Below are 13426 nucleotides of genomic sequence, written 5' to 3' on the forward strand. Positions count from 1 at the left end.
TTAGATTAATCATATACTCCTTCTTCATGACTAATCTCAATCACAGATAAAATATTAATATTATTTTATTAATAAAATATTTTTTTATTCCAAAATCCTTGACTCTTCGAGTTCCAAAATGTCTCACTTGTACCGATTCACTTCCTAATTGCCTTTTTATCTCGCTAATTCATCCTCGATAAAATATTATTATTTAGTTATCATGTCCTCGCGTATAGAATATTTATTCCAAAACATTCCTTTCGCCTATCATTACTCTTTCACACTTAAATTTACGTCCATCAACCCTCTGTCTCGTCGATGAGATCATATTGACTCTTATACGAGGGTATGGAGTGTTACACCCTCATCTGTCATGATACACATCAACCATTCAAATTATCCATTCGGTGTTTTGAGGGCAGTTTTCTATTCATCTCCACTTCTCATTCTAATTTGATGATATCCACTCTTCAAATCGATCTTTGAAAACACCCTGGAACCAACTAGTTAATCAAGCATCTCATCCAATCAAGGAATAGAAAAATAATGCTCTATTATAATCTTGTTTATGGCATGGTTGTCCACACACATCTTCCATGAACCATCTTTCTTAAGAACTAATAAAGTTAGGCAAGCAAAAGACTTTTACTTTCACACACTAGACCTTTCTCCAACAACTCCTTGACTTGTCTTTGTATCCCAGCTCACTGCATAGTTGGCACTCTATGTGCTAACAAGTTTGGTATTGATGCACCCAATATCAAATCAATTGCATGTTGGATGCTCTTTAAAGATAGACTTTTTCACAAATCCTCATTGCTTGTTGTTGTCATCACTCTTTTTACCACCAATGACTCACTTTGTTCATAATGAACATCAATATCCTCTATCTCCACATCATATTCATCATAAACTAGTTCTAACTCTTTCCAATCCAAATAATCTTCTACATGTACCTTTCCATGAAAGTTGGCTACTTCAATCTTAACTCCTCCACCATTTAAATCAAGGGCGTGTAGTAATCGGCCTTACATCTTGCTACTTGATTCACAGGTCCATTTTCATGAAAAGAGTTTGCATTCTCAAATTCATTATCATTGTCAAAATCTTCAATCTCAAGAGGGCTGTGGTCAGATTCTCCATTCGAGATCCCACTAGTTCTTAATATTGTAAGGCTTGCACAGTCCGGATCAAGTCATCAATCATTCTCTACATCTCAACCAATTCAGTTTGTTGGGACTAATTGCCTCTACCTCGATTTTTGCCTCGACTAACCATAGTCTCTTAGCTAAAAATCATTGTAGGATAACAGAATCGTTTGCTCTAATACCACTTAATGTAATAAGAAGGTTTAGGTAAATTAAAATTCAATAATTAGGCTTGAATGTGTTTGATTGTATTTGGAACAATAAAAAGATAATTGGATTCTAAAAAACACCTCTTGAATAAAAATTCATAACAAACGAAATAATAATAATAATAATTCTTTATCTAAGATAACCTATTTATACTAGCTAAGATAAGTCTTAATCAAATAGTAATCCTAATCCTAAATAAAAACTTAAAGTATCAAAATCCTAATTCAAAAAAATCCTAAATTAAATAAAATAAAGAAAATAAAATCCTAAACCAATTAAAACACTAAATAAAATATAATTCTAAATGTGCCTACATCACTTAACTTAACCAAGGATTTAACAACTTCAATATACCTTCCCCACTCAAGTCTTTGAAGGCTCCACACTTGGTCAAATAATCCCACAGCTTTTATTCGACACAAACGTGCTTAATTCAACAGCACCTAACAACCATTTCATACACTCATTAATGATTCTCTAAGACTAAGCATTTAGGTGCACGGGTAACAAGATATTAGTGTTAAAGATTAAACTGAATTCAACCTGACTCACCCTAGTTAATATCATTTTTTTTTTGCCAACTTAGGTGATATTGAATTAAGTCCCAGGTTGGTACCTTCCTAGTAATATACATATCACAATCAATTATCATAATTTCAATGTCATAGTGCTTGATGCATTTGGCCAGCACATGATGAACACTTTTAGTCTCAATTCAACCATAGATTTTACCTTATTGGTCTTGGTTTCCTCACCTCCTCTAATGCTCAAGCTTCAAGTTGTTAAAGTCCTCAATATAATCTCCTTTCATTTTTTGAATTCCTTGTACAAACACATGTATATAAGCAACATTGTAAGTACAAATTAGTAAACCTTCACGTTCAACCTGTCACTTAACCATTCGCCTTGTAATTCTCAATTACCCCTTACTTTATGGATGTTTGACCCCCAAACTTTTAACTTTCAACGTGCTTCTTTAACAGTTTCAAATCTGCCACATAGGTGCAAGACCATGAATCCCTTGAATCATTAATCTTGAAGCTTAAATAAAAAGCCCTTACCATATATTTGAACTACCAAGCTTCAGCCTTTATCTCAGAAGCTTAATTCCTTCAAAAGCTTGATAAGTAGACACAAGTTTTGCGCTTGTATGCCTTCACCATGCTTTCTTTACATTTCACTAAAACATCTTTTGAGAGAACATAACCAAAGCTCTCAAGTTGCTTGGATATTGGAGAGAAAATGAGCTCATTTAGGGTGTCAAGGGAGCTTTAAGGTCTTCTAAAATGGTGAAGGGAATGAAAAACTTGGAGAGGTTTCATGCCAAAGCTCACGAGTGGCCAAAGAACTTCATAATCGTGACCTTCTAGTGCAATAAGGAATGGCGGAAACCCCTAAGCTTCAAGCTCCTATTTCCTCAATTGTTTTCTTTTTCTTTCTATCTTTATCTTCATACAATCCCCCTTGTTCTCCATGTGTTTGATTGCCACATTCTTATTGGCATCCTTGATTTCTTTTTGATCCACCATGCATGCCTTATCAATTGTTACCTTAAATAATTTTCATTTTATAGTGACGTGTACCACCATTTACTACTAATACTCTTTCATGCATTAGCTTTTGTCTCTCCCTTATCTCTCACCTTCTTGATATTTCATTCTCACATGCTTTTAGTTCATGTGGCCAACTACCCAATAAACCTTTTGCATGTGATTCCTTTTTAATTAATGACAAGGCCCATTTTCATTTCCACCCATACACTTTCATGCACCAACTTTTCTTCCTCCTTTTTTGTCTTCGACTAATTCACATATCACATTCATATCATCCTTTTTCCCTTAAAACCACGTACTATTTTTACCAAAACCATTGTTTTCTTCCCCTTTTTACTTAATATGACCTGCCACCATTTTCATGCATATGAATGCTTCTTTTCTTGCTTCTTATTCTTCACATGTTAAAGAACCCATATGTCTCCCACTAACTCACCTTTCTTATAGTTTCTGAACATACATGACCAGCCACCTCTCCTCCACTTTACCTTTCAAAATCCAAAGGTACCTATTTCAATATTCACTTATCTTAAAAATAATCTAATTGTACATTGGTCTTCCTATTCTTCCTTATTTATCATTTAACCCTTTAAATCTTTCATCCTTTACAATCTAGTCTCTTAACCTTTTGTTAATTACAATTTGAACCTTCAACTTTTGCTAATTACAATTCAACACTCAATTTTTTATTATTTACAATTTCACCCTCTAACATCATATTTCTTTTCATTAAGTCCTTCAACCATTTTTTTTACTTCATTTATCTTCTATCATTCTTCCTTTTCTCATGCACAACAAAATATCCATTTTACGTACCACCAACGTATCACAATAGTATTTAAATATATATATATACTTTATTATTTTTATAATGGCACGTAAGCCCCACCAAGGCTCCATTTCCTTCAAATTTTCCTATGCTTTCCCACTTTAGCCAAACCTAGCTCTTTGAAATCGACTTTTGATATGACATCGTCTTAGTCACTTGTCATAAATAAAATAATATTATTTTATTTCCCATATCACTTCATATTATCCATAACCATAATTCATCTTTAATTGACAAAATATCTCCATTAATTAACATCCCAAGGATGGGATGTTACATATTGCATGACCTGCCTTACAAATAAATAAACCCCCACAATATGATGACCTTCAAATAGGCAGTTTGACAAACATCTTTTGGCCATAAGTACCCTAATTCAAGAAAACATATCATGTATTGAATAGAGCCATCTCAAAACAACAAAGACAACCTACAAGACATCCTTAAGCTAAAACAATCTTAAATAAATAAAATTAGTATTATGAAGATAATTTCTCATATTAAGCAAAATTACCCAACCTTGGACTTGAGTACAAAAAGAATATCACCAAGATCTTCTTGGCATCACAAATTTAACCCAACCAATTAAAAATAAAATAGATAGTTACCTTGATTACTTCTCATGGTGTCATATGATCTAATCCTTTATATAATCCTATTGCTAGCCCTTCAAGGTCACATGAAGATTTTTTATATTAAAAGGAGTTCACCCTCTTTCTTCCAAGCTCTCTAGATTGCCCAAGATACAATACAACATAGCCTTAGTTAAAAAGGCAAAACCTAATTAAATAGACAAGCAAGACTGTCTAGATCCCTCTCAGATGGCCAAAGAGGAAGATATAACATGGAGCTCAAGATTCAATTTACAAACTGCTTATCTTTGCAAATGATTAAACAGCCAACTTAGCACACACGCTCATCCATGTGTTTAGCATATTATCATAGAGTTATATGGAGAAAAGGCTAACATGTTTTAAATAGGGCAATGAAAGCATAACTGATCAACACACCCTTTAATGAATTCAATCACATTTGCTTTTATAACCAACCATGAAATTAGAGTGTAGCAAACAATTTAGGTGTAGTTCAACAAATCGAATATGCAATGTATTTTAGTTAGAAGTACAAAGATTGATAGTTTCTAGCATCAAGAATATATAATTTCAATCATTCGAAGATTAAGACACAAAATAGAACATTCATCTCCAATAATAATCAAGAGTCAACTTAGCATTCCTGTTGCTTCACATGTAGATGCAAACTTAAATGCCAAAGAAGAGGTCATTCTAAAACCGAATCTAGAAGACCTCTAACAAATAGTGAACTTGACCTTGTATTAGTGATTTCACTTTTGGCGCAGCAAGGCTTGATTCAACCTGAGCTATTGATTATCAAATTTGCTTATGTTAGAGCATGCCTAGCAAGGCTAATTTAGCCTCCATGAGCTTGACCAATAGTCGAATTGACATGATCAAATCTCATTGCCCCCGACATGCTGATCGGTGCCATTGCTGGCATCAAATTCCCTCACTCGAGAGGTGGAAAGGAAATTAAAAACCAAGTTGTCACGTCATTTTTTGCCACATTGACACAAAGCATGTCTGAGTTTTGGCCACATGACAACTGTTAGTTAATGATATAAATGGTTTCTTTCAATTTTTCTTAACTAAATGCAATTGCTAAACAGAAATAAGCTTAGGAAAATTCATATCTACACTTATGTAAAATTTTGTGACTGCTTGATCCTACTTTAGGAAATTAGCTTCTAAGTTTTAGGACAAACAACCATGAAACCCTAAATAAATTTCTCCAAATTACTTCAAATGCCAATTTTTATGTTAGCTTATAGTATACATTATACATTGAGTGTTGAAACCATTTATCATATTCCGTTTGTTTTTTTTTTGTTTGTTGCAGTCCGACATAAAAATCTTAATTTTGTCAAAGCCAATACAAACTTTTGAAATGTAAATACATGGTCTATTAGGGTCCTTCTGTGCATGCAAATAGATATGTAGAAAAAGATTTCCATATATCATATAGTAAATATTCTAATACATCATTAGCTAAGAACTAAGGTATCCCCCCTTTATTCAAAGCTAATAGTAATTCATCATGTTAAAGTGCATGCCCTAAACTTTTTTTTTTTTTACTTAGACTATTAAAATTGGTCTTTTGACAAATGATTTTGCAGGAAGACCTATACTATCCACATCCCATGATACAAAACATATTATGGAGCTGTCTTCAAAAGGTTGGAGAACCTTTTCTCATGAAATGGCCCTTCTCTAAGCTAAGACAAAAGGCTCTTGACATTGTGATACAACACATCCACTACGAGGATGAAAATACTTGTTATATTTGCCTTGGCCCTGTCAATAAGGTAGCTACTTGTTTCGAATAAACTTAATCTCAATTTATCCGAGTTTTCAGTTTCCTTTCTTATTATTCTTATTATTTTCAAAATGGGTCCTTCTTATGCTCGAACTGTAGGCCAGGTGGCCTTTACATGCCTAGGTTATATTGAATTGGATTTTAGCTTGGGCAACATGGGAAACCCTACCTTTTCTCTACTTAGTAAATCTAATAAGCCCTTTACTAAAACAAAATAAGTGATGTATATTTTATTGATCAGGTACTAAACATGGTATGTTGTTGGGTAGAGGACCCAAACTCAAAGGCATACAAGTGTCACCTTTCAAGAATTAAAGATTACCTCTGGGTTGCTGAAGATGGCATGAAAATGCAGGTATTCAGTTACAATGCAGCTTTCTTCTCCTGTAGAGATTGAATCAGCATTTCACCTACCACACTAACAGAAGTTTTACTTGGTCAAAATTGGAAGATTATAAACATATATGTTGATATAGATTAACAAGTATGTACCTATCACAGGGATACAACGGATCTCAACTATGGGATGTTGCTTTTTCTGTTCAAGCAATCTTGGCAACCAACCTTGTCGAGGAATATGGTCCGATGCTTAAGAAAGCTCACAACTTCATCAAAAACACACAAGTATGAATTAGCAACATTTAAAATGTTTTTAGTATAAGTTGTTTCATTTCTCAACCATCAAGCTACATTACACATTTTTTAGTAGCACTATAATTTAGATTATAAGTGTATGAATAATTCTTCAAATTCAATGTTATTTCAATTCAGGTCAAAGAAAAGAGTGGCAACAACCTTAATTCTTGGTATCGCCACATTTCAAAGGGGGGATGGCCTTTCTCAACACCTGATAATGGCTGGATTGTATCAGATTGCACATCGGAAGGTTTAAAGGTACCTTTGCCCCTATTCCTTAAAGATTTTCTTCACATGATGGTTCAAAGAAGTATGGTTTCTGTTGGACAATTTGGGCTAACAATTTTTGATTGGTTGTAGGCAGCACTCTTGTTATCAAGAATGCCATCTGATGTTGTGGACGTAAAGATTACACCAGATCAATTATATGATGCTGTTAATGTTATTTTGTCTTTACAGGTAATATCTAATTTACTTAGTTTACTAATTTGGGGTTACACTCATGCATTGGTTATACCTCATGACTATTACTCTCTCTGTCCCGTATGTATAGTTTGGTTTTGACTTTACACAAAGTTTAAGAAATTTTAAGTTGAATTTTGACTTTCATTAATATCAAATTTTCTTTAGAATATTACCCTTAACTTGAAAAAAAGAAGAAAGTGAGTGGTTATAATTAAGGGTAATAAGGGAAATTAAGAATATTTTTCTTTGACCTTTTAAACAAGACATTAATATGAGACAACTAAAAGTACGCAAACAAGACAGTATCTAACTTACAAAAGGAGTAAAACAATGTACCCATGATCTTCATGCAAAATAAGACATGGTTAAAAATCCTAAACCAAGATCACTAATCGTTAAGTTCACACAAGAACACCTTTGTGGTTTAATTTCTAGTCTCTCTTGTTTATCATTAAAAAATAAGATATAAGATGGAGCAATGATTCAAATCTAGCAATTGTCTTTATTAGATTGTGGGATACATCTTGTCTAGTTAGACAATTACTCAAAGAAGTACGCAGAAGGTTTATATCATGAAATCACTCAAGAGTGCGATGAATGTATATGATGTAGGAGATAATCTTTTCTTTTTCTAGTTTTGATCAAAGAAGGAAATCTAGAGGACCATATTGGAGGCAGGTGATGAAATTTGGAAGGTCATATTCTAATGCTAAAAACTCTAAAAGGTAGATTGAAATTTCCTTCAACCATATTGCTTGTTCAACTCCAGTTTACCTTCAATAATTGTTTAAAATAAATAAGTAGGAAGGATGGTGTTGGATAACACTAGCTGAGATAGGCATTCTAGAATCTATTATAACACATGTACGTAAGGATGATGGTAGACATTGCAAAACTAATGAACAAGCTATGTATGCATCTTACCACGGAACTGGAAAGAGATGAAGACATGTGGATATACTTCAATATGAAAGGTTTACATCTACGATATGTTGCTATTGTGGTAGGTTGGTCCATAATGACAGGTTTGAGGTGGCAAAGATGCATAACAAGGGTACTGAAGCAGCAGTTCTCCAGTAAGGTTCAGGGTTATAAGCATTGACATGACCATCAAGAATCAAGAAATAGAAAGAAACTAGCGCATGTACAAATTTAGAGCAACAGTAATGCAATGAAAAAAGTTGGAAAAGTGGCATTGGAAGGGATCTTTAGTAAACTAGAGTGTCGCTGAGACATGCAACATAGCAAGGGCAAAACACAAAAAGATAAGTCAAGAATGCATGACTACTGGAGTAGAGACTCAATGTTTGACAAGTTATTTGAAATGGTCAGAATTTGGTTCAGATAAGACAAAAGAGAGGCAAATGTGCTCTAGAATCAAAGAAGAAAGTTGTTGAAATAATTGTTGGAAGTCAATAAATATTCTTTAAGAGAGACAAATCAAGAGTTAATTAGTAGACAATCATGACCAAAAAATATTCTTACAGGATAAGTTCAAGCTGTCCAAGGGGCTTGGAGAATATTATAGGACCATTGAGCAAGCTTGGGCTAAAATATTGAAGCCTAGCCCAACCAATATGTATAAAGAATAATTATTTAATAATAGGATAATTTCATATTTGACATGGCATTTTTAGCCAAATGGTGCGTTTTGATTGGCTGTTGACATGTCATTGCACTTGGTTAACAATGTTTAGACATTTGGGCACGTTAATATACAAAATAAAAGTTCAAGTATCACTTGCACACATTTTTAATTCAAGTATTAAATTAGAGAATTTTCTATACTTCAAGGATCAAATATGACATTATCCCCTCAATAATATCATAGTAATAATGACAAAAAAATGAAATGCTTAAGGTTTAGCATTAGATTTTTAACCTGCACCAAGTATGTAGTAAGAAGTCTTTACCCTTTTAAAGCTAACAAAAAGCCAAAAAAGAAAATATAATAGAAATAACCCATTTTTACTCTTCTGGTCAAACCTAAATAGTCAATTAAATGTTTAGTGCACATGTGTCTAGTAGATTAATATCTTATGTTTATATGTTGAGTGTGTGAATGCTAAACATAATTCTTGATGATGGTAAAGGTACATTTATTGGCACAAAAGATAGAAACTTGATGCATTAACATACAAAAGTCATGCAATTATTGCCTCTTGTAGTTAGTTTGAGCACGACTACTTGCAACTATGTATTCATTTATAAGAGTGAAAAGTCTAACAGAATTTTATTTCTTGTTAGACCAAGACATAAGCATATTTCTAAGATTAAGAGATACTACTGGTGATCTTTCAACCTACTTTACTGGCTGAAAAAGTCAACATGAAATATGCAATGGATAAAAAGACGACCCTTTTGGATACCAGTTGTGAATACAACAACCAAGCCGTTACCACCATGAGTAAATGTTCCCTTCATATATATTAGGATAAAATACTCTCACTTCCCTAACTTTTGATCATAATTCCACGCAGGATCATTAGTTTAAGAAATAGATAATATAAATACCGTTAACAAAAAAATTAAAAGATTAAAATGTCCTTTCTTCTTTATTAATTTTAAAAATTATTTTATAATTTTTTTAAAAACAAATTTAGAGAGCACCAAGAGATATGGGGAGCACCAGATCCAATGCTCCCTCCCTTGGAGGGCACCGATTGGTGCTCCCCTCTCTTAGGGAGCACTGGATTGTGCTCCCTTGAATATTTTTTTTTTGCAAAAAAAATTATATAATAATAATTTTTAAAATTAATAAAGGATAAAATTATCTTTGTAATAGTATCATGTCATCAAACTAACGAAACACTAACGGTGGACTAACAGCTAAACCTATATCTTTATCGAAAGATTTTTTTTTAGGGTAAAGTATCTATTGTAAAAACTAATGGACCCGCTTAGAATTTCAATTAAAACTTAAGAAGTGAGGGTATTTTACCCTGTATTAGTAAGATTAAATTAATACTTACAAAAGATCATATACAATGACTTATTAGCCCAAGTACAAATGTAAGTCAACACTTTATAATTTAAATGCTTATTGAAATAAATGAGGCTTTGAATTTCTCGCTAAACTCAAGGCATATTTTAAAAAATCTCTAAAGCACATAAAAATTACAGTAATATTCAATCATATCCTTAACAAGATGGATGATATCTTATATACTGACGATGGAGTTTAAAACTTCAGAAGTAGGATTATATGTTTTACATATGTCCATTTAAGTAATTATATTAGCTTAACAATTCAATATTAAGTCCCTCATTTATAATTAAATGGACACATAACAAACATATAAGCGCATTTTATGGTGTTTTTAAACTTCTTTGCCAATATATTTAGCAATAATCCTTCCTAACTGCAATATTTGGCATATTGCTTGTTCTTAAATTACAGAACAACAGTGGTGGTTTTGCATCATATGAGCTCACGAGATCTTACGCATGGTTGGAAGTAAGAATAATTGCTCATCCATTTACATTGTAAAGAAACAAGAGACAATTTTATTTGAGCTTTAACTGTTTTTCACATATATTACAGATGTTCAATCCAGCTGAATTGTTTCGAGATATCATCATTGACTATCAGTAAGATCGACAAATACTTCCTCTACGTTTTTTTGCTATTTTTTCATTTTGGCTGGGGACACTATGAGCCATAACTGATTGTTCTGCTATTACTGACACCACATAATTTTAATATATTTCAAGCATATATCATGCACGTCTATTATGCTTTAATCACTCAAAATTTGATTATACAGGTATGTGGAATGCACTTCAGCAGCAATTCAAAGCCTTCAATTATTTCTGAAGCTGCATCCAAGTTATAAAAAGAAAGAAATAGAAGCTTGTATTGCAAAAGCAATCAACTTCATTGAGAGTATACAACTACCTGATGGATCATGGTAACTTTTCTGAACTTTTTTTGAAGCATTTTATTACATTAGACCTCAAGGTAATTAATATAAAGCAAATCAATTGACAGAATGAAATTAATCACACAATAAGGAAGATATAGATTTTTTGTAGTTCAAGAGCTAACCACAAGCTTTCATGAAGAGATGATAAGAGATCCCTCTATAAATGGAGTTGAGAACAATTTTAGCACTCATCCTCACCAAATCCTAACCATCACACTTAATAGTCTATCTACCGTGTTTCTACACCCTAAAAGGCTTGTAGGAAGACCCCTTATGTCATAATATGTCCAAAAAATCTCAGCATTAGTATCTTAGTGGTAAGTTGTTCGTGCTCAAGTTAAAGGAACACCTTCCTAAATCAAATTTGAAAGGGCAGTTCAACCCACAATATAAGATTTTTCTTTTAACAACTTGAAATTCCTCCAAGCTCGCCATAACAAACAACTTAAACACCAAATTCTTCTTTGTAGATAGAATCAAAGGATTTAACTGCTTAATACAAATACCAAACAATGCTTGAATTTGCGAGCAGGGATAGGCTTGGTCAACAAGCACTTTTGCAAGATCCTTGATAGTAGGAACCTTCATGACAACTATATCTCATTGATACACATGATTTCAAACAAGCAAAGTTTGCCATTCTAATTTGTGCATAGGCTGCTCAGAAAATATTTAATTCCTAATTACGTGAATGATATTTAGCTGTTAGAAAACACAACAATTGAATCCTATAGTAAGCTAAGATGATCAACTAGCCCTTTTGACCATAGGTCTTTCATCTTCGATAATTTTATGTATTTTCATTCTGTAGTAGATAAGGCAATGTAAACCATAGAGCCTTCCAACTAGAAATTTCTCTTGGAGGAACTAGGCTATAAGTGATTAAATATCTCAACTTAACAAGTCTCACACAAAATTAGAATCCATAAAACCCATGACTCTATCAAAACAACTGTTTTGATCCTAAATCAAATACAAATTTGCAATACCCACATGTTTCTAAAAGTTCACCTAATTCCTTTTAATGACTTTTATTGGGATAATCCATACACCAATTAACTCCATGAACTGCATATTGCTTGCTAAAGTGTAGATAAAAAAAAAAACAAGAAAGGGATGAATTGGATTGTCTCCAAATTACTGAAATATGTGAAGAAAATATGATGAAAATATATGAAGAAGCTCACAATAAACTTCAATCAAGATAGAAAACCAGTGAGCGAGAGATCAAATACAATGATTTGAAGTTGATTTATAAGGCGCTTCAATCATTTTCCTTGGATTTCTTTTAGTAAAATATTTACTCCACTATCAATATATCAATAAAGGATTCTATATCAATAAATTCCCTTATTTTTGAAGAGTTGTATCGATACACTTAGCAAGTGTATCATTATCCTAAAAACTCCGATTCGAGCATTTGATGTTTGGAGTCTAAAATCAGTAGTATCTATATTAATAATGGTGAGCTTAAGTGTTACAAGCCTAACGCTCTTCAAAACTCACATGAATCTTAATTGAGAATTTTGCTAATACTTAAATTGAGAATTTTGTGCTAACTTTAAGTGGAAATTTAGAATTTATAGAAATAAAATTTTTCAATAAAACACATAATTTCAAGTAATTCAAAATTAATACATGACTAGTAATCTATCGTTCTTTTTAATATGGCAAACTATATGAATTTTTTTTTATAATGTCCATTTCTCTGAATAAAGTTTTTACTTGGCTTATTCCTATAATTCACAATCTCCATTACATCACTCTTTACGTCTCAAACTCCGTATAACTGAAGAGGAAAATTTCTTCAGAGACCTGCAATGACCTCTTACTCGAACCTATAGGTGTCCGAGGACCAGAGTATTCACCCAGGTTGTAGACTCATGCACTTCAGGTTGGGCTTGGACTTTAAATTTTTTGGGTGACCCTGGATGGGCCTGACCCAAGACATTATTTTACTAATAAATAAAATTCAATTTAATTTTAACTTTCTTTCCAAATATTAAAAGTTAATATGAAAATACTTTTATTACTTTTCAATAGACATTATGTACATGGTTTGGTTGGGCGGGGCTCAACCTTGGGCTTTCCAAGGAATTGCCCCCATTGGGCCCTATTCAAGCCCATGGAATCTTTTTTTGAACCATCATCCTAGGATTTCCGATGACAAGACTTTCACCTGATTGCTTTTACCTTCTTCATTGAACAACTTCTTTCTCAACTCACTAAAGTTAAAGGCCATTTTCAAATTTTCAAGATAAATGTTTTCTCAAGAATATAATG

The 13426-nt window shown here is 32.7% G+C and overlaps 1 protein-coding gene across 1 annotated transcript in view; it reads left to right on the forward strand.

Moving 5' to 3' along the window:
- LOC110411862 (cycloartenol synthase 2-like) overlaps positions 1 to 13426 on the forward strand; it is a 35498-nt gene that overhangs the window by 20481 nt on the left and 1591 nt on the right. Inside the window, exons 7-14 of the mRNA XM_021422204.1 lie at positions 5917 to 6105; positions 6358 to 6471; positions 6618 to 6740; positions 6888 to 7010; positions 7113 to 7211; positions 10618 to 10674; positions 10762 to 10808; positions 10985 to 11128. Of these exons, the coding sequence (XP_021277879.1) occupies positions 5917 to 6105; positions 6358 to 6471; positions 6618 to 6740; positions 6888 to 7010; positions 7113 to 7211; positions 10618 to 10674; positions 10762 to 10808; positions 10985 to 11128 (896 nt within the window). The remainder of the gene's footprint in view (positions 1 to 5916; positions 6106 to 6357; positions 6472 to 6617; positions 6741 to 6887; positions 7011 to 7112; positions 7212 to 10617; positions 10675 to 10761; positions 10809 to 10984; positions 11129 to 13426) is intronic.

The sequence above is a fragment of the Theobroma umbraticum genome, unplaced genomic scaffold (assembly GCF_002168275.2).
Source record: "Theobroma umbraticum cultivar Fairchild unplaced genomic scaffold, ASM216827v3 scaffold_95.0, whole genome shotgun sequence".
Taxonomy (NCBI): domain Eukaryota; kingdom Viridiplantae; phylum Streptophyta; class Magnoliopsida; order Malvales; family Malvaceae; genus Theobroma; species Theobroma umbraticum.